We start from the raw sequence: 26,132 nt of genomic DNA on the forward strand, positions 1-26,132 counted from the left end.
TTCTCATGGTTGCATTTTTCTATAGATTTTCTCCATATTATCTTTAATTATGAACATATTAAGGTTGCATTTTTCTATAGATCTTCAAAGTGATTCAAATTTTATGCACATATTTACTCAGGACTTGTCATTAAACAAAGTGTCCTTGGTTTGTATAGTCTCTCCAGCTTGCATTTTTCTATATATTTTCTCCATATTATCTTTTAATTATGAAATATTCTTAATAATCACTTCAAATTGATTCAATTTTTATGCATATATTTTTTGTGGAGTTGTCAGTAAACAAAGTATCCTTTGTTTCTATAGTTTCTCTGGGTTGCATTTTTTCTATAGATTTTCTCCTTGTTAACTTTTTCATTATGAAATATTCTTAATAATCACTACAAATGGATTCAATTTTTATGCATATATTTACTCAGGACTTGTCAGTAGACAAAGTATCCTTTGCCTACGCAGTTTATCCTGGTTGCATTTTTCTATAGATTTTCTGGATATTAATTTTTAATTATAAAATATTTTGAATACTGACTTCAAATCAATTCAAATTTTATGCATACATTTACTGAGGACGTGTCAGTAAACAAAAGTATCCTTGGTTGAAAAAGTTTCTCCTTGGTGCATTTTCCTATAGATTTTCTCTATAGTATCTTTTAATTATGAAATATTCTGTACAATTACTTCAAAGTAATTCAAATTTTATGCATATATTTACTGAGGACTTATTAGTCGGTAGCTATCTCACTTTTGGTATATTAGATTTATATAGTTTCTCCATATTAGTCTTTTCATTGAGCATGATTAACAAAATATTAATTTTCATAGTGTTTAAAACATATTGTTTATTTCCTAATTTTAAACAAGTACTTACCAGTGAGTAGGTTACGGTATGATGTTGCCTCCATGACTGCTCCTTGTCCTAAGACCATTATATCTTTCTTTGGTCTTATTTCATTTATATTGTCTCTCCATGTTAGTCTTCTTATTTAGCAATATTCATAATGTTCTTTTGAACATAACTAAAAAAAAAATGTATTTTCAGATTTTAAACATGTATTTGCGCCGTGCTTAACAATGAGTAGCTCGTGGTGTTTTGCTGCCTCCATGACTTCTTCTGTGCTATGATTGTTATATGTTACATTGGGTAAATTTCATCGATATAGTTTATCCTCCAGATTTTCTCCATATTAGTCTTTTCGTTGAGCATTATTCTGAATGTTCTTTTCAATGGTATTAAAACATCAACCTTTTTTTTCAAATTTTATATTTATAATTAACGAGCACTTAGCAGCGAATAAGGTGGGGTGTTTTTTTGCATCCATGACTGCTCCTGAGAAAATATCATTATATCTGACTTTGGGTATCTTTTATTTATATAGTCCGTCATCTATATTTATTCGTATTAGTGCTTTCATCGAGGATTATTGAGAATGTTCATTTGAAGAATACTTAAAACAATTTTTTTTTTCAAAATTTCATACATATATTTTCTACATTATTATTTTGGATTCATGGATTTATCATTCTTTGCTCAACCTTACATTATACATGTGTAGTTTTTGTCATGGTTGGGACCTAGATGTCCTTTAGTCCAGTCACGAGTATGTCTACCTCGACTCCTCCAATCCTCACCCTGTAAAAAACCTCATCAAATTATATTTAGTATGTAAATAACTCCTAGATTTTGTATGTGTATGATTGAAACTAGATTTAGTATGTGTATGATTAAATACGAAGACAATGTAGTAAAAAAACCTGAATAGTGTTTATCTCCCAAAACCTGTGACTTGTTGACTTTGATCAGTTGACTTTGACTGGGATGACTTTGGCATAGTTGACTTTAATGTGTTGAGTCTGTCCTGGTTGACTATTGACTAGGTTAACCTTTTAATTGAGGATGAATTTGACTTAGGGTTTAAGTTCATTTTCCCTGAAGTATTCAAAGTAATACAAATAAAATAAATGCGGTAGCCGACAATAGTACAGCAAATATTCAATGATGAGATGTCAATTAAACAGATATCAAAGATATGAGCACTACTTAGACCATATATGTTTAAAGATGTATAGATAGTTAGATATAGCTAAATATATTGATTAAACTATGGAGAGATAAGAGTGATGATAGAAAATTGTTGATGATAATATTAAATGGTTACGATAGTGAGAAATAAATGAGACATCTTGATGCAATTGCATGGCGATGAAGACAAAAAAGGTAAATGCATGAATGAGCCTCATTTAAATATTGACAGTTAAGATGACAGGCAAAGAACCTCAGTCAAAACCGTGATTGATTAAAATAGAGAAATGGGAAAACCTCATTCAAAAGCTTTACCGATTCAAATTTAGAAATAGAGGAACGAGAAAACCTCATCCAATGTTTTGACATATTAAAAATAAACAAATAGAGAAATTGGAATACCTCATTCAAAAATTTGACCAATTAAAAATAGAGATATTGGAAAACCTCATTCAAAATTTTGACCAATTAAAAATAGAGAAATGGGAAAATACCGTTCAAGTCCTTGATATATTAAAAATAGAGAAATGGAAAACATTTTTTTAAACTGCGACTAATAAAAAATAAAAATATAGAGAAAAGGGAAAACCTTGTTCAAACCCGAAACTGATTAAAAATAAATAAATAGTGAAATGGGAAAACCTCTTTCGAAACTTTGGCCGATTAAAAATGCATAACTAACAAATAAAACAAAGTTGTTATCTGTATAAATTAAACAAAATGGACAAATAGGTGCCTAATGACGGAAATGACTTCGGACAAAGCACTTCAGACATAATGACTAACGAAGGAAATGACTCTGGTAAAATCCAGCGGTCAGACGACGGACGACGAACCCAAACGTGCGTCATCTGATCTCCAGCTCGAGTCAGCGGGCCCCACCAGTTGACAACTACGTCAGCTGCCATTTTTGTCGGCTAGTGAGCTGCTGCACCGGCGGAAAACGACAAACACGCGCAGAACGACAAGAAAGCAGCCCTCCAGAGGGTTCTAGGGAGCCGGATAGCTAACTTGTGCCGGAGGGGCAGCGGAACGCCATTTTGGTTTATAAGGGAGGAGGACGAGGAAGAGAGAGTGGAGAGAGACGGCTATGGCGGGACTGAGCTTTCTGCTGGAGGGGAAGAAGGAGAAGACGAGCGGCGCTGCTCAGATCATCAAGAACAGCTTCGCGATTTCGTCGCTCTCTCCTCGGCTTACTGTTCTTCGTCGATCTCCCGCAAACGGATTTCTCGAATCTTGTTTCCTCTGCAAGAAGCAACTCTCCCTGGAGAACGACATCTTCATGTACAGGTGATGCCTCTCCGATCGTTGAGTCTGCTCGTCGGATTTCGTGTTTTTGATCTTCTCTGTTGTCTGTTTTTGTCGTTCTTTCGTGATCTCTGTTTAATTTGTGTGGACTTCTCGTGTTCTTTGCCTTTTTCTGCGTGTGCCTCGTCGGATCTTTCTTATGTACAGGTGATGCCTCTCCGATCGTTGAATCTGCTCGTCGGATTTCGTGTTTTTGATATTCTTTGTCGTCTATTTTTATCGTTCTTTCATGATCTCTTAATTTGAGTCTTATCAGAAATCGTCGCTGCATCTGTTCATATTCTTTCTCGATCTTGTCCATCTCTGTCGATTCTCACGATCACAGGAGAAACCGCCACTTCCTTTGTTTTTTTTTTGTGGATTAACGGCGACTTCAATAACGAGAGAAATTACGCGAAGATTTTGATTAAAAGATCTGACGAGTACATCTGTTCATATTCTCTGGCGATTCTCACGATCACTTTCCTTATTTCACCGTAGAGACCGCCGCGCTATCTGTTGCCGGCGATTTCAAAAACCAGAGAAATGACACAGATTTTGTTACAAATCTTTATATGATTTCTGCTCATCTTTTCGATCTCGTCCATCTCCGTCGATTGCCACGATCGATTTCCTTAAAGTTGCGGATTATCGCGTCGATCTAATCCGATAGTCTCCATCGAAATCGAACTTCACGATCACTTACTCGATGCTGCTTGGATTATTATCACTGTTCCTGAATCTCTGTGTAATTTCTTTTCATCTTCTCGATCTTGTCCATCTTCTCCGTCGATTCCGACGATCACTGTCCTTAAACTCGCGGATCATCACGGTCGAAAAATTTCGATAATCTCCGTCGATATCAACCTTCACGATCTCTTAATCAATCCTGCTTGGACGATTACCTCTGTTTCTTGAATCTTTCTGTAATTTCTGTTCATCTTCTCGATCTCGTCCATTGTCGTCGATTCCCACGATCACTTCCCTTAAATTCGCGGATCATCACGATCGATAAATTTCGATAATCTCCGTCGAAATCAACCTTCGCGATCTCTTTCTCGATCATGCTTGGATCATAACCTCTGTTCTTGAATCCGGATTGTGCTTGGATGATCAGGGGAGACAGAGGATTCTGCAGCGTGGAGTGTCGTTGCAAGCAGATCTTCATGGACGAAGAGGAGACAGTGAAGAGGAAGAACTGCTCCCAACCTCGACGCGAGAAGATTGGAAGAAGCCGACTGTTCGTCTACTGACTTTGAAGAACAACTGTGAGTCGCTCTTCTTAATATAAATCCTGATATTTACTTATTTATAGAGATAGAGATCGAAGAACATGCTAGAGATAGAGATAGAGAGAGATAGCGTTATCTGGAGTGCCCACGTGGAATAGGACACGTGGCGAATGGGGGGAGCGGTCGGTTTTGGGGGGGCAGGTGAGGAGAGAGAAGGGGGGAGATTCGAGGTGATCTGACACCATCTTTACTGGGGCTTTAAATTTTAAAAAAATTTAGAGAGTAATGCCAGTGAAAAAATAGCGCATGTGGGTTTTTTTTCTCCCCTTTTTTTGGTCTGGTCTGGTTCGTCTTTTTCTGTACCAAATATTGGCGGCTTCATTAAATGGGTTTTGTCAGGCTTCCTCTTTTTTTTCTTTTTCTCTTTTTATTTAGAACTCCCAAAAGGGTGGAGTTTTACATGGTAGATCACACCTATCTCGATTTTGTGGTCTCTCTCTCTCTCTTTCTCCCTCTACCTCCTCTCTCCCACCCCCTCGCTCTCCCTCTCTCTCTCTCTCCCTCTCTCTCTCTTCCCCTCTCTCTCCCTCTCTCTCTCTCTCTCTCTCTTTCCTCTCCCTCTCTCTCTCCCTCCTTCTCTCTCCCTCTCACCCTCTCTCCCCCCTCTCTCTTTCTCTCTCCCTCTCGCTCTCCCCCCCTCTCTCGTTCTCTCTCCCCCGCCTCTCCCTCTCTCCCTCTCTCCCCCCCTCTCTCTCTCTCTATCTATCTATACTAAAGTTGGGAGATTTAAGTAGTGGACTAAACCAATATTGGTTTCGTGGTAGGGTGCTACCTGTCAGATAACGAGTATGATATTGTTAGGGTTCTGTATTTTGATAATTTTGGATTCCGTTATCGATATCTTTATTGATATCCGAATAATAATCCATGTATGAAATGAAGTAAGAGTCAATGACCATCAGCCCCAGAGCTTGGGAGCGAGTTGGATTCTCGGAGAGAGCATGAGAGGGAGATGGAAGGGTATATAGAACGCAAAAGGGATGTCAAATAAATAGGGATTCTCCAAAATATGTAAATTAGATGTAAGTCTGTCTTACTATTAAAAATATGACATTCATTAGAAAAGCAATAAAACATTTAGCAGGTAAGAATATGTGAGCTATAAAAAATGTAACTTAATCAAGGAAGCACATTCTGGAGCTTGTTAGATACTTGTAAACAATGATAGGTTAAAGATGTAAGATACGCCGCATGGTCTGCAATCTAAATATCCATTTCGAATGATGATAAGATAAAAAATATATATATTAGTATAATAGTCACACCAAATAATCCATGACGGGTGTGCCTCTTGGTGAGGAGAGTAAGAAAATTAAGACAATGATTATAAACACGTGTAGAAAAATACAGAGGAGATGATGACAATAGCTATGGCCTTAGATCATTTAGATGACGATCATTCTTATGTGTATCATGATGGTGCTGATGGCAAAAAGTATTATATTGGACAACAGTGATGTAAATACTTGGTAGCCAAATAATCAAATTATCCCTATTTATTGGATAATTTTGTACAAAGTGGGGTTACCTTAAAAATTCTTAGTAGCCATTCTTTAGATTCTTGGTAGCTATGCTTTAGATTCTTAGTGACATAAGAATCTAATGTATGAGTAATACTCAAGTTCTTGAAAAATTGTCTGAAATACAAAGTAGGGTGGATATCAACTTGTAATGGTCTACATCATTATTGTGATAATATTGATTATTATATTCAATGACTCCGACGTAAATCATTGGTACCCAAAGAATCCAGTTATCTCTACTTAATGAACAATGTAATGCAAATTCTTTGTATCCTGATAGTGTAAAGTATGAGTAACACCTCATGAAAAAAATTGTCTGAAATATAAAGGGAGGGAAATATCTAGAACTAATTGTCGACGTGCATTTGATCTGTTTCTTTTTTGGATAATATTTGTTTACGAGCTTTCGTCTGAAATTACGGAGTGAAACAATTATTTTGATATTTGTCAAACAGAGGACATGATAAATTCCTAAAATTAAAAATGCCCACCGCGTGGATTGCTTGAACTACTATTTGCAGCAAGATCAATGCAAGTTTTGTCAAATATACGTTTATTTTTACTTTGCCCTTGGGACTCCAAGATTACATCCTTGTGTTGAGGATTTTCATATGGCATTATCATACCTAATATCAAGGCCATGTTGTGTTTTGATAAACAAATGGATAGATAGATTCATAGATACATAGAGATATAAAGAGATGGATAGTCATAGGTATAGATGGATGTATTGATGTAAATAAAGAGAAATATATAGATGGACGGGTGTGTGTATATATATATACAGAGAGAGCTAGATGTATAGATAGATAAACAGATGGATGGATAGACAGATATATAGTAATATATACAGAGAGAAAGTCAGATTTATAGATATACACCTAGAGAGCGTTAGATATGCAGATAAATATATACAGGAGAGAGAGTTAGATAATTTGATAGATACATACGGGAGAGGGCGAGAGAGAATTACACTTATAGATAGATATACATACAGGAGAGAGATAAATACAGATAGATATATAGTTAGATATATAGATAGAGAGAGAGAGAGAGGGAGAGACAGAGATAGAGATAGAGAGAGAGAGGGAGAGGGAGAGGGAGAGAGGGAGAGAGAGAGGAAGAGAGAGAGAGAGAGAGGGAGAGAGAGGGAGAGGGAGAGAGGGAGAGAGAGAGAGAGAGAGAGAGAGAGAGAGGGAGAGAGGGAGAGAGAGAGAGAGGGAGAGAGGGAGAGGGAGAGAGGGAGAGTGAGAGAGAGAGAGAGACGTACCCTAAGATTTAGAGAGCCGGAGTTTGAGATCTAATATTATTTATACATGATATATATATATATAGAGAGAGAGCTGGATTTTGAGATCTAATATTATTTATGCAGGATATATATTTAGAGAGAGAGAGAGCGAGAGAGAGAGAGACGTACCCCAAGATATAGAGATCTGGATTTTAAGATCTAATATTATATTTATTTTTTGTATCTTAAAAAATGTTCACGATAAATCGGCCTCATCGAAACCCTAGACCAGCTTATAAACCGCGAGCTTCACTCTCCATTAGGGTCCGCACCCCCTTTGGTTTTCCCCTCTCCCCCATGTTCTTCATTCTTGGATGAATCTACCTTCTATTCAATTTTCTTCTTTTGACAGTGCGATTTCTCGACGAACAGAGGAGGAACGCGCCATCGCATTTCCCAGTTCTTCCGGTCTTTCATTAGAAATCTTGTCGTTCTTCCCGTGTTTCATCGTCTGCTGTTAAGTTTTTTTTTATAGTTCGCTCTAATTTAATCTCTCGCTGTAATTTCTTTCCGCGTTCTCCGACTTTTGTTCTTCCTGATTCCTCGCTCGAGCCCCGATGATGCTCCTTTTTCCATGCTAATTCTGATGTCTCTGACGATATCTTTCATATGTTCCTGAGGGGTCGAGCTTTCTTTTTCGTTCCTTTTTGCAATCTATGCTCTGAATATAATTTATTCGCCTTCCATCTCGGGAAGAATGCTTTGATAATTCCATCAAAGTTTTTTGTGTTTTTTAGTTTTTTGCCTCACGATTACAAAATATGAGTAGATTTTTCTCTCAATAATCAAGAACTTGACGCATCATTAATATCGTGACACATAAATTGCCCTTAATAGTGTCATCCTTATTAATCATAGCTGGACGAGGATTTTTCTGTGATATTGTTAACTATTGAGAATTCATGAAGCGTCAGATATTCACAATCATCTTTTGCTAAAGTTCTTAATCAACTCCCTAATTTCACTGGAAGCACTACTAAGAGGGATTACATATTTTTAAATGGGACTTGTTTAAGGCAGTAGTCAAACAATTATCCCTGCTTCAAATAGAGAGGATAATAAAAAATGCACTCATCCACTACCAAGTGTCTTTTCACAATTATTTTCTTTAAAAAAAAAACTCACTTCGCTCCAAAATTCTTACATGTGACGTGGAAGTAAACTCTATTCTTAAATACTCCCTTCAAAATACTATTTTAACTTTGGAGTTCCCCTCTTGAGGAACCCACTCATATCTGTCACTTTGGAAATTATATAAGAAAAGAAAAATATGTATAGAGAAAGCATAGTAATTAACTATGGCTCTTCATCTGATGATCTAATCACCTTGCGTATCTTCTTGCTTCCCATTACCGTCTGTCGTCGTTCATCTTCCGGCTCTGAATCCCCCCCAGAGTTGACTTCTGGGGCGGGACCGGCATCAGAATCTTCTCCGGCCCCACCATCGGGTCCATCGTCTTCTTTGACCCGGCCGACTCTGACCGGATCTAATATCTTAAAATCCCTAGCTGTGCTCGTCTTCGCCCGCCGGAGCAGGTTAACTCCGGTCAATCTGCTGAGCTGGATCAAATTCTTCTCATAGTCTTCTATTCTGAACACCAATTCTGGAACCCATCTGTTCTCTCTCTTGATCTTCCCTGACAGTCCTTTGCCTCCGTTCTCCGCCGCGTCCCGCTGGTTCTGGACAACCGAGACGATCCGTTGGCAGAATTAAAAAATATATTAGACGAAATTTCTTTTCAGTTTGTTTGGAGACGGACTGAACGGTAAAGAACGGGCCCTTTGTTAACTCATCCATATAGCTTTGGATTGTCCGCATCATGGACAATGGACAGGACTAAGATCGACCCATCCAACTTCCGGAATCAGTGCAGGGACACAGACGGGACGGTTTTTTCATCCGAATGGACGAAAATTGTCCCGTCCGTTGGTCTCGGGATGAATTTCTGTCCCGGTTTTTGTCCAACCTTGCAGACAGGATGATCTTTTCGTCCTGGGACGAAGAAACCATTGAGGGGGTAGTCTTATCTTTCTGTTCTAGTCTGAGTTGTTGGACAGAACAGATGATGGAATGGATGGTGAGACTATCGAAATTAGATTAATTGAGCTGCCTTTGATGATGGAAGTTACGACCAATAACTAGCCATGGATTGGATCCTGTCCCGTTCCGTTTCTCTTCCGTTACAGGGCTTATCATTTTGTCCCGTGACGGTCTTTGCAAGACAGAACGGATGACAGGACGGATGGCGGCATGATTAAAATGGACCAATTGAGAGGAGTCTGATGACGGACCGGGACGGAACGTGATCCAGTTAAGGGTTACGATCCGTTCCCATTCCGAGGTCAGGACGGATGACGGGTCATGGACTGCATCCCGTCCTGTTCTATTTATCATCTACCCAAAGACCTTAAGTTTGGTGAGTTTACCCGTTGGATTAGAGCCAAGAAGCTGTAGAGCGGGGCGGTGAGCTGGCGGCACGTGACCTCTGCCAGCCGCTGGAAACTCCGGCACGAGGGAAAATTCTGCTTTGACTTGGCAGGGGCGAGCCTCAGCTTCGTCGCACGCGCCAGAATCTTGTAGAATCTAGCCGCCAGCTTCAGCAAGTGCTCAGCTTGAGAATCTGAAAGTCAACGGTCAATTTTCTATGGGCTGAGTACGGGGGTATAGGTGGGTCCCACGCGGCTCACCATTGAGATGCATCCGGACGAAGCAGGAGAGCAGGTTGACCAGGGCTTCTGACCTGGAATAGAAGGCCTCCTCCAATGCAAGGCCGCGGGAAGTCAACGTATTTAGTTTGGATAACGCCCAGTCAAAGTCAACGAGGACGGACTCTGCCCAGCGGAGGAAGGCGGAGGCTACGGCGGTGCCCGTCGAGCGGTTCAGTGTAGGGTAAGCTTTTGAATTTTCCACGGGATCTCGATCCTCCGAGCCCAAAACTTCGGTCAACGCTCTCGCCATCTCCTCGGCGACGACGAGATCTCCTGGAGGCGAGTGGAGATCGACGGCGAGCGCCAGTAGACCGCTCGCTGCCTTCGGATTTTTCAGATCAGATCTCCTGCAGAGATCAACGGCCCAGATTCCATGGGCCTCCCGCAGTCGGCCCGGCAGCCGCCCCCCGACCATTGCCACTAGCTCCATGAGGACCTGGTGAAGTCAAAAGAACAACCCAAATTAAGAAAATTGAAAAGTCAACGCAGTCAATTATAAGTTCAAGATTTAAGACCTCAAATTCTGAGAATAGGGACTGGGAGAGAAACTCGGAGACGAGGGGTTTCGTCCATTTGTTTAGAAAGTTGTTCAAGTTCTCGCCAAGCGGGTACCCGGACTCCGGCTTCTGGGAAAGATCTAAGTTTATTACCAATTCCTCGACCAATCCGGCTAAAGTTTCGTCCTTTCTGAGGGAAATCCTCAGCAACTCCTTCAAGCAGGTTAAGGACAAGTGTAGAAAGTTGTTCTTCCCTTTGAATTCCTTCTTTCTCTGGGTCTCTGATTGGGCCTCTGTTTTCTTCATCCGCCATACTAATTCCAGCAAAGGCCGGGCCAGCATTTTAATATCCCCATCAATCAGCCCGCTGCGTGTAGCGTACTCATTTCCATCCCTGTCATCAAAATATCTCAGCTTATTCAGGCAGGCCTTCAAAGCAAAGGAAGCCAGGGCCAAATGACTGGAGGAGTTTTGGCCGTCGGATCCAGAGATATCATCGTGACGTTCCACGGCGGAGATCAGCAGCCGTTGGATGCTGCTGGTGGCCAAGAAGGGTTTGGGAGTTGATCTTGATGGCTTGGAAGGTGGTTGGTCGATCTCGAGTGAGTGGTGAAGTACTGAAAGATCAAGGATTTGATTCTCGAGGACTGTTTTTTCGGTGTTTTCTGATTTCTCCAGTTCTACTGCTGCCACGTTTGCAAAAACCTCGACAACTCCGGATAAAATTTGAAGACAACATTTTCTCTTTTCATCCTTCAGGCTGAAGAAATCTGAAGAGAAATTTTTTGCTGTAAAAAGGATAAATAAACACCAATATTATAAACTTGGTTTCAAAAAAAAACCTTTGATGTTGTCCAAGGTTAAAGCCTGACGAATTTTTTTTAAAGCGTTTGAGAAGCACTCTCTGGATGAAGTTCTTCCCCCCTAAGATTATTGTTGAAGTGGTTCAGAGGCTTGATAAATGATGTATAGTTAACACTCAACTCTCTTAATAAAAAAAATTGTTAGAACTCACCTCGTTATCTTGTGAGAGCGAGAATCCAAAGCACGAGAAAGAATGATCTGTCTGGTCACGGTCAACGGAGGGCTGGAGAACGAAAACCCAGGAAACACAATAAAGAAGACAATCCAAAGGCTCTTTGACGTAAACTCTGTCCTTCTCTTCAGTGATGCAGGAATCAATCGCCAAAGGAAATTTGGCATCCTGGGAAACATGATCTGTTCATGATTTTCAAGAGCACGAAATCGACCAAAAATCAATAAACTGGTTTACCTCTTTATAAAAGCGAAGGAAGTGAGGCCAGAGAAAGTCGAACACAGCTCCAGAGAGAAGTGGGTCCAGCAAAACGAGCTCCATTAGCCCATGGTAGATCACCTCCCTTATTTCAGCCTGATGAATTATGAAAAAATATATGAATAAATTTGCTTTCTTAAAAAAAAACTAATAGTTGAAGAAACGGAGAGCCCACTTCCTGAGAAAGACATCTTCTGAGCAGCCCACTCAGCTCTTGGAAGAGACCAATCCCCGTCCTACGTGGCACTTCAACCTGTTGGCTGCAGCTAGCCTGGCTTGATGATTCTTCGAGAGAGGTTTGACAGCTTCTCCTTAAACTAGCATCGGCCAGGATTAAGTCAACAAGAGCATAGGTAGCAGCCAGACGAACGCCATCCTCTTTCCTGAACATTGCTTTCCTTACGACCAAAATAATGTAATCCTGCTCAAATAATTCAAAATGATGATCCATATCAATATAAGTTTTTTAGAAATAATCGGAAGATTTGGGTCAGCTTTACCTGAAGATCACGGCTGAGTCTAATGAGTGGCAGCATGGAAAGTACAACAGCGCGGGCAGGGTTTCCATGCATGAAGGAGAAGTAGTCCAACAGGTCTTTCAACCTTCCGTTTTGTTCCAGCATGGGATAAGGAAAGCTTTGGATTAGAGTACCAAGCAGCCTACAAAGCAGTAAGTTCATGTAATGGATGAAAACTGTGTATGATTCAAAATTCTTGGGAGTAGGGAGTAATCGAGTGTTTTACTTGGTCATGGAAGAGATTTCTTGAGGCTTCAGAGAGAGGATTCGAAGTTTGCATTTTTCAATGATCTGGGTCCAGGCAAAACAAATAAGGATAACGTATTCTAATGAAGTATGCACATGAAGAAGAACGGAAAAAATATTCTTTTTCAGAAAAAATTGGTGTCCAAGAATGTCTGAATCATGATTCTTTATGACTAAATCAAAGGAAAGAATTTGATAGAGACCTAGATTAGTTGTCCATCAAATTCCTTGAAAGGGGTTAGAAGTAGGATTGGTTACTGGATTTTGGTTGGCGATCCTGACAGAACTCTAACAAGCTAACCAGCTAACCAAGGAGCATAATCATAGATAAAGCTGGTTTCATCATACTAATCCAGGTCACTTTCTGATCTGATATGGATCCCAACCCCTCCAGGGATATTTTGGTCATTTATTTACACATACTCCCTTCAAATATTTGTATCCATCAATTACCTTGAATCGTTAGGGATACTCTCTCTCTCTCTCTCTATCAATTTCTTCTCCAGCGGATAAACAAAGAATTCTAGTAATGGGAAGCGGGAAGGGAAGTGGAACCCACCTCATTTCTTGCCATGTCATGAACCTCGAAGATCATCTTGAGTATCCAAATGCCCAGTTCCTTCGCCCCCATCAGCTGTTCAGGATCATCAAATCTCTCACTAGCCCTACCCCCCAACACCTAAGACACAAATTAATGAATCAAAAGAATGAATCATAACATTAGCAAAGAGAAATCAACATTTTTACCTCCACGGGCTCCAACAACGCAAATCCAAGTTGAACACTGCTGGGTACAATGTACTCCCTTCCAGAGTTGTTTTCATTGATCTAATACAATAGATTACTATAAATAGTAATGTTTCTAACGAGGAAGAACAAAGAGGGAAGAAGAAGAAGAGGATTCAAGGAGCCCACAGCTCTCATAAGAGACTTCTCCACGCACTTTGCAGTCGACAGGCACTCTTCCTTGATGCAAGGGGGTAGCCATTTGCAGTCCCTGGAAGATTTGTCCACATTTAATATTCAGTTGACGCCGGAAGGTTGAAGATGAAGCTAACCGTCAATGCAATGTTGACATGATAACTAGAATTTAAGGTTGATGATTTTTTGACAAGAATTTAACTAAGCTGTTCATGATAACTGTCTGCAGTACCCATCATAATCATGGTCATTTGGGTGGTTACTGCTTTGTCGGGTTACCACCCTGATTCAATCATCTTTCACAAAAAAATTATCATCATAGTCATCATCCATGATGGATGAAAATGACAACGTCCATTTCAACAGAAATTAACGCTTATGTCAACATAAACAGTCCACATGTTTTAAGTTTTTTTGTCAAGATCATCGGCAACAACAGCGGCTGAAATCAATGCTGTGTTGACGTGATAACTAGAATTTAAGGTTGTTGATTCTTTAACAAGAATTTAACTAAGCTGTTCATGATAACCGTCTGCAGTACCCATCATAATCATGATCATTTGGGCGGTTACTGCTTTGTCGGGTTACCACCCTGATTCAATCATCTTTCACAAAAAAATTATCATCATAGTCATCGTCTGATGGTTGACAATGACAACGTCAATGTCAACAGGAATCAATGCTTACGTGAGCATCAACAGTCGGGTTTAAATTTTTTTGTCAACAGCATCGTCTTCTGGACGTTCTAATCCCGAGATTCATAAGAATTATTAAAAATCTAATGGAATCTTAACAGTGGGAAAGTTGCTCAGATTCGCACCTGGCGAACCTGTAATCGCCATAGCAGCCAACAGCAAGAGATCGGAGAAGAAGAATAGAGCTCTCGTTGAGGCGCCGAACTCTAGCAATCGACAGAACAACAGCAACACAGAAATGATTAACAACATCCGCCTCGCGCCTGACAATACCCATGACCTCCTTTCCAAGAGCGGGATCCTGCTTAACCGCAAAATTGAAGTGCATGAGCACAGTCCCTTCAACCTGACGAACAATCCCAGCAGCACCCTTCACTCTTCCAGACCCAAAAAACGACAGAATCCCACAAACGATCCTCTTCTTATCAAACCCTTTGCCGGCCAGCAGAAGAAGCTGGTAAGCCACGGAAGGCAAATCCTGAACCTCAACATCGTCAAGACTTCCCAAAGCCTTCTCCGCGATCGCCATGGCCTTGCCTCTAACCGCAACCGGGAATTCCCCCAACAGAGAAACAATCTTCACGAGCGAAACCCTCGACCAATCCGACTCCAGAATCCGATCGAGAACGGGATCGGCGGATCGAGGTCCCCAACCGGCGACGATCAGATCCAGGCAACGGGGTACGAGATCGAGCATCAGGGCGTCGTCGGAGTCGGCAATTGCGGAGAGATCGGAGAGGGCGGCGTCGAGGACGGATTCGAGCTGGGGTTTGTCGAGGGAGGAGAGGCGGAGGGAGAAGAGGTGGAAGAGGCGGCAGGTGGGGGGGTCGCGGGGGGTTTTGCGGGAGCGGAAGAGGCGGAGGAAGGAGACGAGGAGGGAGGAGAGGAGGGAGGAGGCAGGGATTGAAGGGGGGGAGTTGGAGAAGAGGGAGAGGAGGGAGGAGAGGTAGAGGGAGAGGGGGAGGGAGGGAGAAGGGGGAAGAAGGAGGTTGGAGAGGAGAGCGGAGTGGGTTTCGGGAGGGGGGAGAGGAGCAGAGGAAGAGGACTTAGCGAGGAGGACGACGTCGGCCGGGAGCGGGCGGAGCTGAGCGGAGGCCGCCATGGAAGCTGCGGGCGAGCTCTGCCGGACGGAGGAAGAAGACGAAGTCGGGAAGGGGGAGGGTGGTATTTATAGGGGGCGGGAGGTGAAGTTTTGGCGGGAAATTTGAATGTTAAGGTTGGCCTGGGCTTCGTTATTGGTATAGTTCCGGATGGACGATAGACGGGACGGGACGAATTTTTCGTCCATCGATTAAAAAACTGTCCAGTCAAATCATCCTGGGACGGTTTTTCGTCCCGGACGTAAAAAACCCATTTTATATTTTTAATACTATTATTATAGATTTTTCTAAGTTTTTAAAAGGGAAATATGGAGGAGAGAGAATGCAAATGGACATATGTGCCACTAATTCTGAGCAGAGTCAGTTTGCACGCGCAAAAAGATACAGGAACCTTGATAAAAATTGTCATACCGAGGCCACGTGGTGAGATCTCAACCATCGGATGTGAATCCGGCGGTTTTTCGTCCACATCCGTCCGTCCATTGTCCAAGACCTCTGGACTGACGGTTTTTTCGTCACACGAGACGAAAATTGTCCCGTCCGGTGGTTCCTGGGACGAATTTTTGTCCCAATATTCATCCGTATCCTCAGACGGGATGATTTTTTCATCCCGGACGAAAAAATCGTCCAATCCGCGTCACAGAACGGGATGACATTGGGCTGGCCCATGTCGGACTGTTTTATGTGTTTGTTTGTTGGGATTTGTCGGTCTGGCTTTGGGTGTGTAGTGCAGGATTGTCCAGGACGGGGACGATGGAACGGGACAGGACAAAGATCTTCCCATCCTACGGAGATGATGGGTGGGTTCGTCCCATCTCAATTTTTTCATTCACATCCCGTACCGTCCGATATCCGTCCCGTCTAGGACATTCTCATCAAGTCTGACATCTGGGACGAAACAATAGGTGTGTTGGCATTGGACCACTTAGAATTTGACACGTGGCATAGCACGTGGGTCTGGAGCTGTCATGCACCTACTATACTCCCAGGAAGTTGTAGGCAAGCTTTGCCAGACGGAGGAAGAAGACGAAGTTGGGACGGGGGACGGGGGTAATTATAGGGGGTGGGAGGGGAAGTTTTGGTGGGAAATTTGAATGTTGGGGGTCCGGCTGGGCTTTGTTATTGGTATAGTTCCGGATCGTCCCAGACGTGGACGGGCGGGTCGTCCAAAGTAAGTTCAGGGACGAAGGACGGGACGATTTTTCGTCCAAGGATAAAAAATTGTCCCGTCCAATCATATCGGGACGGTTTTTCATCCCGTCCAGTCCTCCTAGGACGAATTTTCGTCCCGAAAATTGTCACGAACAAAAAAAACCCATTTTATTTTTTTAATATATTAAGATAGATTTTTCTAGGGGAATATGGAGAAAAGAGAATGCAAATGGACATATGTACAATTAATTTCTGAGCGGCATCAGTTTGCACACGCAAAAAAATATAGGGACCTTGATACAAATTGTCATATCGAGGCCACGTGCCGAGATCTCAACCGTCAGATGTGAGTCCGACCGTTTTTTGTCCACATCCATCCGTCCATCGTCCGAGACCTCCGGACGAATGGTTTTTCCGTCACACGAGATGAAAACCATCCCGTTCGGTGGTCCTCGGGACAAATTTTTGTCCCAAAATTCGTCCGAGTTCTCGGACAAGATGATTTTTTCATCCCGAACAAAAAAATCGTCTCGTTCACATCACTGAACTATAGTTATTGGGCCGGCCCATGTCGGACTTTTCGGACTTGTTGGACTGTTATGTGTTTATTTGTTGGGATTTGTCGAACTGGCTTTGGGTCCATAGTGCAGGGTCGTCCAGGACGAGGACGATGGATGGGACATGATGAAGATCTTTCCGTCCTACGGAGACGAGGGACGGGTTAATCCCGTTTCAATTTTTTTGTCCACGTCCCTTATCGTGTGAAAACTGTCCCGTCTTAGACATTCTCGTCCATATATGTCCGTGACGAAACAGTAGGTGTGTTGGCATTGGACCACTTAGAATTTGACACGTGGCACATCACGTGGGTTGGCCTGCTGGAGCTGTCAGGCACCTACTATACTCCCATGGAAGCTGCAAGCGAGCTCTGCCGAACGGAGAAAGAAGACAAACTTGGGAAGGGGGAGGGGGATATTTATAGGGGGGTGGGAGGTGAAGTTTTGGCGGGAAATTTGAATGTTGGGGGGTTGGTAGGGATGGGAAGTTCGTGTTTCATCGTTGAGTTGAACGAACAGATGAAGAATACGGTTTGTGTTCGGTTCATTTGTGTTTGTTCGTGAATGAACATTAATAAGGCATATATTTAATAAATGAAAACTCTGTGAATTGATTTACCTAAATACTCTGGCAATGGTGTGATAGATGAAAATTGAGCATAATATAACTTCAGAACAAATTTGTGAGGTAATTTCAAGATTAAATGAAGTGGCTTCATATTACATGAGTATTTGAAAAGTAGAAATACTAAAACAATTTTTAAAGGCCAAGTTTGGGAAGGTTCATATAGTTCTCTCTATGTGAAATATTGAATGTGAGAAGAATAAATTTCAGAGCTCCACATTTTATTACTTTGGCAGTATACTGCTATTTTTAATATAACTATTATAAGATTTATTTTTTCTCCTTAATTGAGCAGATTCATATGTTAATGAACTTTTTTATTAAGGACAATCGGAAAAACATTGGTCAGATACATATATCTGGCCTGCTGCCCATTAGCTTTTAGTCTACCAATATCAAATATCAAAGTTAAGGAGAACACCAGATTTGAACTAAATTAGTTATTTTTAACTTCACTACAGGAATACTACATTTCATTATAGGAATATTAATAATGTCAGTAGTTTAATGCCAGTTTATTAATAATGTCAGTAGGAACACTAAATTTAAGCTTGGGTATGGTTTTATCATTTGCAACAGTAGGTAACTTTGCTTTATTTTTTAAGCTTAAAATTGTTACTTTTTGAGCTTGGCATTAGTGAGTTGAGGTTTATTTGACAGAATTAATTAGTAGATGTGAAACCACAAGCATTGATATATACTTAATGATTCAATCAGTGCAAAGATTATTTGACTTAAAACTATGGAACACGTGTTTGTTGGCTAAATTTCAAAGCTCAGTTCAATTTGGTAACTAAATATATTGTTCTGGCAACTGAGTTTCAAAAACATCAAAGGAGTTGAGAGGCAACACGACTGACACTACGTTGGACAGCAATAATCATTACTGGAGTGAAGTTCTGACGCTCCTAAAATGTGTTGTCATTCCATTGAGTGCTCACCACTTCTCTTCCATATCTTGTAGGGTTGTGGGGCTCTAGCTTAAAGTCTGCTAGCTTGAGAGGCAGAATATTTGTTAGGATGCGTTTGGTACTTACCCCAATAAGTACGTCTTGGACTGGACAAAATAGATCTGCATTCCCCCTATTGGCATCGTATGTGTGTTTGATGTTGTCATCACCGTCTGATTCAGAGCCTGAGTTGACGACGTCAACAGTCAGGTCTTGGGGTTGCTTTCCTAGTCTTTGTTGGAGTAGTCGTACACTCCTCTGTGTTGTGCTCCTTTTTCTGGCTCTTACTCCCTCCATCGTCTCGGCGTGGCCGTCAATGTACATGTTTTTCTAGAATTTGCATACAATATCGGAGAGCTTAGGAATACTCTTACAACCGTTGCTTTGCCACCATAGGAGAGCATCTGTTGACACATGACATTTGTTGGTAACTCTGTAACTTGTTGTCCACGGATGGAGCGACATATTCTTGTCGTTGTAATGCCTGTGCAAGCCTCATCTTGATGGATGGTATGTAGCTCTCATCCATCTCGGCTTCCTCATCATAATTCATGTGTTGCTGTCGACTCACTCCGTTGCCTCCAGTGTTGTCGTCATCCCTCAAATCTGGGACTTCCTCCTCATTTACGTCATTTAGAAGTCTTTACACATATGTCACCAAGGTGTCACACTCTTCTAGAGCAATGGAGTGTAACTAAATATGTGGGTCTACAACTGATGCAATTGAGAAGGCAGTATTTCCTCAAACGCGCGCCTCATACTTGGACAGTTTTGCTCTCATGGCTCTACAAATGATTTGGATGGAGGCACGCTCTTCCACCACGAGGAAAACACCATTTGGGAAAAGGCGTCCTTGGTCTATGACATCAATACGTTCACGAAGGTGTTCATCAAGGACTCTGAGCAATGATAAAACTGTTGTCGTCGTCACATGTTTAGAGCTGCAAACAATATCTGACACGTCACAAAAAAGGCTTTAAAATCGAGCAAAGTGTGCCACCATTTGCCACTCATGGTCATCTATCAGAAAGTTTTTCTCCGCCGTGCTCTCTAGCTAAAAAAATGCCATCTTGTACAACACTTTTTCTCTTTTGATATGTGACTTGCAACATTTCATGCGTGGAGTTCCATTTAGTCTTCACATTCAACACTAATTTTCTACTATTAGGCATCTTTAAATGCTACACCATTGGACATAGCTCCTTTGTCTTTCATCCAAAGAATGAATGGCTGCAACAATTTGACACACTCGTGTAACCAAATCTCCCAACGAGGCATATCGTCCAACCCATCATCTTCGTGCTTCTTCAGCCTCCCTGTCCACTAGCACCGTTGCCTCGTCGATTGTAGGTGGCGGTGGAATTCCCGGTGCCTTCAAACCATCCTGCACCACAAGGTTTATGACATGTGCAATACAAGGCATGTGCCAATTTCGATCAAAGTTGGGGTTCACTTTTTCTACTGCATTAGTCAACGATGTAATCATCGATCTATTGTTACTTGTGTGGTCTGTCGTAATAGCAGTTACTTTCTTCCCTAGGCCAAAGTCGACCAACACCTCTTGGAGAAGTTGTGCGAGGTAAATCCCACTATGTAGACTATCAATTTTCTTTACCGCCAAGACACTTTCTTCAAGTCTCCATTCGTCTGTGACTCAATGCACAGTGATTCCCAATAAGGGAATCATATTTTCACTTGTCCATGCAACTACTAGTAGGCAAACACTTCTAACATTTGATAGTGAGCGTACCGGCTTTTACTTCTCTCGCCCAAAGAAGGCCTTCGCGCATTCATGAATGGTCTTCGAGCATGGTATTCTAATCTTATGTTGTGCACAATAAAGCAACACCTCTCTGAAACTTTTGTCGTCAACGATAGACCACCCTTGGTTAGTGAGACATATAAATCTGGTGAGCATCTCCTTTGTTCTATCAAATGTGATACCTAGTAAGAAGGTATTTTGCCCCAATGGCGAACCCGACATTCCAACAATAGATCGTTGACCTCTAGAACTCGGCTCCTTCTTTGACCCTGGGACTTGTTTACCTTTCAACTGATCGTGAAGCTCCTTATGGATCTTCTGAAAATGCCTCCAAAACATTGTTGTCGTCTCCTCTTTGTTTCTCTCAATAGTTGTAATTTTTGGAGGGTTGTCCACACAATACATTCATACTGGTTTAGGTCTAACTCTTCAAAATATTGCATAGTCTTTGATTCTCACCCACGACGCTTTCTCTGCGAGGTTATCGGAGTAGTTGTCCTTGATTCTCATCTACAGTTATGGTCTTGTGCCATTTCAGCATTTGCATTCATCTGATTTGAATTTCTGCCTGTTTGAGCTTCGTCAACGTTCATAGAGGATAAGCTTTTCCAAGACGTCTCCTTTAAGAATAAAGAATAACACAATTGTTCATGGATTGCATCACTTCACATTATCATTATGCGACTGGTCATAAAAACATGCATTGACATAAATAGACATATATATATATAAGCAATTTTAGACATGACCACTTGTTACACGCACACAACTGCATATGATCAAACATGTAGATGTTGCTACATATGACCATTTGTTATACTCTACCAATCAATAAATCAGCGCATCATTCGGAATATGCACTAGAATCAGAACAAAACACAAATAAATACATAAATCATTCTGTAAATTAGAATCAAACAATGCACACAACAAAGTACCTTATTGTAGTTAGTCGGAGGAGGATGCCTCGTCGAAGGGAGTGAATGTAGACCAAGAGCTGCCGATAAGGGTTTACTGGACGCAAGAACGAGAGAATGACAAAATGAGAGAATGAGAGGGATAAGTTGGAGACGTTGGGAGAAGGGAGCAGGAGGGAGAAGGGGCAGGGGGTCTGACGGGGGTGGGAGAAAGGGAGAATGGAGGGGGTCAGAGGGAGGAGTTGGGGACAATGGAGAGAAGGGGGGGAGGGAGCTGGAGGGGGAAGGGGCAAGGGTCTGATGGGGGTGGGAGAATGGAGAGGGTCAGCGGGAGGAGTTGGGGACAATGGAGAGAAGGGGGAGAAGGGAGCTAGAGGGAGAAGAGGCAGGGGGTCTGACGGAGGTGGGAGAAAGGGAGAATGGAGAGGGTCAGAGAGAAGAGTTGGGGACAATGGAGAGAAGGGGGAGAAGGGAGATGGAAGGAGAAGGAGAATGGCCAGGTGGGGGTGTGTTGGGGGAGGGAGAAGGGGAGAAAGGAGAGGGACGAGTTGGGCCTTGGGAACGATGGAGAGAAGGGAGATGGAAGGAGAAGGGAGCCGCTAGAGAGGGAACTGTGGAGAGAAAGAGTATCGTCTGAGAGGAGCCACCAATGAAGGACCCGCCGGTGAAGGAGCTTCTAGAGAAGGAGCTGTCAGAGGGGGGGGGGGGGGAACAGACGAAGAGAGAAGGGGGGGGGGGGGGGAAGGGGGAGAACACCTGGATGCATTGGGAAGCTAACATGTTCGCGAATGGTTCGTCTATTTGTGAACCATTCGCGAACATGTTTGCGTCCAATTTTTTATGTTCGTGTTCGTGTTCATTCATTCACGTGTTCACAACCCTAGGGGTTGGGCTGGGATTTGTTATTGGACCAGCCCATGTCGGACAGTTTATGTGTTTGTTTTTTGGGATTTTGTCAGAATTCTGGGATTTGTTGGACTGGCTTTGGGTTCATAGTGCAGGATCATCCAGGATGGGATGAATGGAGCGGGACATGACGAAGATCTTCCCATTTTGTGGGTTCATCCCATCTCAATTTTTTCATACGCGTCCTGTACCGTCCGAAAATTGTCCCATCTAAGACACTCTCGTCCCATCTGACGTCCGGAACAAAATAGTATGTGCACCGCCAATGGACCACTAAGAATTTGACACGTGGCATAGCACATGGGTCGGCCTGCTGGAGTTGTCAGGCATCTATTGTACTCCCCAAGGATGCAAAAACCGCCTAGTCCGCCATCCAAGGCCCTTAGCGGGATGGTTATTTCATCCAGGGATGAAAAAGTCATCCCTCCTTGAGACCGGTGGACAATCCTACATCCCGTCATTGGTTTGCTCTCTCGAACATGATGATTTTTCATCCTCAGACGCAATAATCGTCCCCCCCCGGTATCCATGCCCTATAGTTGGGTAAGTGTTCTTGTTGTTATTGTTTATACTTTTTTCTTGGTGTTCTTATTATCGTTATTGTTCTTGATAATAGTATTATTGTTATTGTTGTTTTTCTTAATTACGCGGCTGCCAATGTTGTTGTTGTTTATTTATTTGTTTGTTTGTTCTTGTTGATGTTGCCAATTTAGTTGTTGTTTATTTATTTATTTGTTTGTTTGTTGTTTTTGGTGATGCCAATTTTGTTGTTGTTTATTTATCTGTTTGTTTGTTGTTGTAGTTGCTGCCAATTTGGTTGTTGTTTATTTATTTGTTTTTTTGTTGTTGTTGTTGCTGCCAACTTAGTTGTTCTTAATTTATTTTTTGTTTGTTTGGTGTTGTTGTTGTTTGTGTTTTTGTTGTTGTTAGTGATGATGGTGTCTTTATTGCTGTCGTTGCCTTTGTTGTCATTAATGATAATGATGTAGTGGTTGATGATGTTGTTGTTGATAATGATGATGTAATGGTTGTGGTCGTTGTTGATGATGATGTTGTAGTGGCTGTTGCTGTTGTTGTTGATAATGATGATGTAGTGGATCTTGTTATTGTTGTTGATTATGAAGATGATGTAGTGGTTGTTCTTGTTGTTGTTGTTGTTGTTGATGATGATGATGTAGTGGTTGTTGCTATTTTTATTGTTGTTGTTGATGATGTAGTGGTTGTTGTTGATGATGATGATGATGGTGTCAAAGATCCTGCTGGTGTTGTCACTATTATTATAGTTGTGGATGATGATGTTACTGTTGTCGTTGTTTTTTTGTTGTTTGGAAAGCAATGAACTTATCCCCCCTAGGTGAGGGGTGGTGGATTATCCTCTATGCGTGATTGTGAGATGTGCAGACATGCACACACGCGTAACAAAATGAGTTATGTTGTTATCAATAGTCGTTATTTAGTTTATTGTTACTCACTTTTTCTATGTAACAAAATGTGAATTAAAGAAGTCTCCGCAGGGAGTGTATTTTAGAGTGATTCAATATATGTAAGTCAATAAATATTGATAAAATAAAATAATAATATAATGGCCAATATTATTATAGAGAGATATAGATGCATGTCTAAGGTCGAGGAATGAACCTGATTTTTTCAGCAAGGAGAAGAAAACACAAGAGAAGAGAATGAATGGAAGATAAGACAAAGTTGTTTGAACATGATGTTTTGTTCGAATAAGATGTTTACACATATTAGTGCAGAAGAGGTGTGTAACATTTACAAGGAAGCCAGTATGTCTCAAATAATTGATTATGTATAATTAAGCAATGATGATGAAAGATGAAACATAATGATAATAAAAAGAAGGCTGAAAATATATAGGAATAAGATAATATTAAATATTAAAAAAATTATTCATGTAATTTGACTTCATGGTAAGCTACTTGTACTATAATTAACCATATTAATTAATGTCATTTTTTGTAATCAACTTATACAATAATATTTTTAAAGAACCCTCTGTCTTAAGATGTACACGATCAGTAGAGGAGTTGTCCATAGGGAAGCATAGTTCATGGGTTTAATTCAAGCTATTTAGAATGGAGTTTTAATATATTTAATATTAATTAGATTTTTTTTTAGGGAAACTCTAAGACTAAATACGGATGATCTCTATTGATTTACTTTCTAAGTAAAAGGATAGATTCTTAGAGGTCATAAGGGAAGATATTTAAGAAGAGTGAAGTAGGAGAGTGATAACATGCATTTTTTGTATCCTATATGATCATATTTACATGTTTATTTGCATTAAATTACTTATATTTGCATGTTATTAAGCTTAAAATAATTAAATCTATTTTTTTTTATTATGTTCTGAATTTTCTGTATTTTTGTGCATTTTTGGAGATTTTTTCTGACTATGGGTTCTAAAAGAATACAATTTTTTGAGGCAGAAAATGATTTTTATGGAATTTCTCAACATTACATTTGGAAAGATATGGATTTTAAAATACTTTTAGCCCTTTTATCTCCCGCCACCACGTGTCGTCGTTCAACTTGCCAAACGGTGACGAATCACAACTAGCGAGATGATTGATGGCAGCCAATCATTTTGCCATGCAATCATGGCTTCGTGATTCGCGAAGCAATCATTGCAATTATGAATGACAAATCAAAAGTTAAATTTTCTGATGCATGGGTGACGTGGAGAAATAGAAACAAGAATCCATTTTTTGCAACAAATGCGTGCGTGTGGCGAGGGAGAAAAGACTAAATCTGACTTTTTAACTTTTGTTTTTTTTTATTTTTCTTTGAAATAGCGGTGGGCGACGTGGCCACATGACACGACGCCACGTGTGGCCTGCACGTGTACACGTGGCGCATGCGTGTATGCCGCTAACTGAATAAAAACAAAAGAAAATTGACGTGGTGCTGACGCGCCCACGCCAGCCTCGAGAAGAATAAAGTAAACCTGTTTTAAATAGAATGATTCTTGTCTTTTTGTCTTTTTCCCCTTATAGGTATACGTGGTGACTCCAAAAAGTGCACGCACAGAAGTCAATAAGACATGTAATCTTGAAATATTTGACAATTAAACGAAAATGGAAAAAGAGGAAGCGTCAAAGACGATGATGAAGAGAGAGAAAAAATCAAGGGCTACGATTTCTCCAACTTCAAGGGCTACAACTCCGATTGAGCTGAAATTTTCAGTAATGCTTCGTCTCCCCCTCCTCTTTCTATCCATACCATTTGGTCTATAAATAGAGACCTGGATCACTGTGAAATTCATCTTGAACTTGCTTCCTACTTGTGTGGGCTGATTGAAAGATAGTAAATTTTGAGATCCATCAAGTGTGTTCTTGGTGTCTTGGGTGTGTGGAAAGACTCATAAGAGAAGAGGGAGAGCTTACCGACACTCGTAAATCACCGTAATCCTAGCGGAAGATGATGATATAAGGTAAGCATATTTGTCTTATGTTGTTCTTTCCCGACATCATAGTTTGCTTAGTGTTATGTCCGGAGGGTGGACTCTAAGTCCAATGTTAATGGAGTGGAATAAAGTATATTATTTAAGAAAATAATAACAAGAAGTACGTCAGTCGTCGGATGACGTGCGATGCAACTCAGTTGGATGACATGTGACGGGTTTTCTCATGATCAAGTTCCCAATGACCTGCGTAATCAGTTAGAGGGGATGACGTAATGGGAGACGATTCTTGTCCAAGGATGTCCACACCATCACATGAACGAACCGATCCAGCACCAACAAGGAGATTCCCTAATTAGAGACAGTGGCTATTTCACACACACTCCTAAATTCTCATGAGGCGAGAAGTAGTCGATGACTGGTACTAAAAGTGGTGATTATACTGCTAT

At 41.2% G+C, this 26,132-nt stretch overlaps 2 protein-coding genes across 3 annotated transcripts; one reads left to right on the forward strand and one right to left on the reverse strand.

Annotated features, from left to right (window-relative positions):
* Positions 1-3,082: 3,082 nt before the first annotated feature.
* Positions 3,083-4,944, forward strand: LOC144714588 (FCS-Like Zinc finger 17-like). Its single transcript, XM_078589362.1, has 2 exons — positions 3,083-3,310; positions 4,425-4,944. The coding sequence occupies exons 1-2, from the start codon at positions 3,111-3,113 to the stop codon at positions 4,558-4,560; spliced, it is 336 nt and encodes a 111-aa protein (XP_078445488.1). The 5' UTR covers positions 3,083-3,110; the 3' UTR covers positions 4,561-4,944.
* Positions 4,945-8,466: 3,522 nt separating this feature from the next.
* On the reverse strand, positions 8,467-15,461 carry LOC144714535 (fanconi anemia group I-like protein). Of its 2 annotated transcripts, none has more exons than XM_078589286.1 (14): positions 14,428-15,461; positions 13,593-13,674; positions 13,425-13,505; positions 13,237-13,356; positions 12,658-12,722; positions 12,414-12,573; positions 12,089-12,334; positions 11,893-12,009; positions 11,635-11,823; positions 11,462-11,543; positions 10,638-11,389; positions 10,102-10,558; positions 9,841-10,034; positions 8,467-9,093 (listed from the first exon to the last, which is right to left on the reverse strand). In XM_078589286.1, the coding sequence occupies exons 1-14, from the start codon at positions 15,393-15,395 to the stop codon at positions 8,710-8,712; spliced, it is 3,897 nt and encodes a 1,298-aa protein (XP_078445412.1). In that variant the 5' UTR covers positions 15,396-15,461; the 3' UTR covers positions 8,467-8,709. The 2 variants fall into 2 exon arrangements, with proteins under 2 accessions (XP_078445412.1, XP_078445411.1); XM_078589285.1 differs by having other exon boundaries at positions 14,419-15,461.
* Between the last annotated feature and the right edge of the window lie 10,671 nt (positions 15,462-26,132).

This window comes from Wolffia australiana, chromosome 17 (assembly GCF_029677425.1).
Source record: "Wolffia australiana isolate 7733 chromosome 17, ASM2967742v1".
Lineage (NCBI taxonomy): Eukaryota > Viridiplantae > Streptophyta > Magnoliopsida > Alismatales > Araceae > Wolffia > Wolffia australiana.

What these genes read in the sequence shown, in the direction of transcription:
- LOC144714588 (XM_078589362.1), top strand. Translation starts at nt 3,111, where the DNA reads ATGGCGGGACTGAGCTTTCTGCTGGAGGGGAAGAAGGAGAAGACGAGC. An exon ending in AACGACATCTTCATGTACAG is followed by an intron (nt 3,311 to 4,424) that starts GTGATGCCTCTC and finishes TTGGATGATCAG; the next exon opens with GGGAGACAGAGGATTCTGCA.
- LOC144714535 (XM_078589285.1), bottom strand. Translation starts at nt 15,395, where the DNA reads ATGGCGGCCTCCGCTCAGCTCCGCCCGCTCCCGGCCGACGTCGTCCTC. An exon ending in CGTTGTTGGAGCCCGTGGAG is followed by an intron (nt 13,357 to 13,424) that starts GTAAAAATGTTG and finishes TTTGTGTCTTAG; the next exon opens with GTGTTGGGGGGTAGGGCTAG. An exon ending in GAAGATGTCTTTCTCAGGAA is followed by an intron (nt 12,010 to 12,088) that starts GTGGGCTCTCCG and finishes ATAATTCATCAG; the next exon opens with GCTGAAATAAGGGAGGTGAT.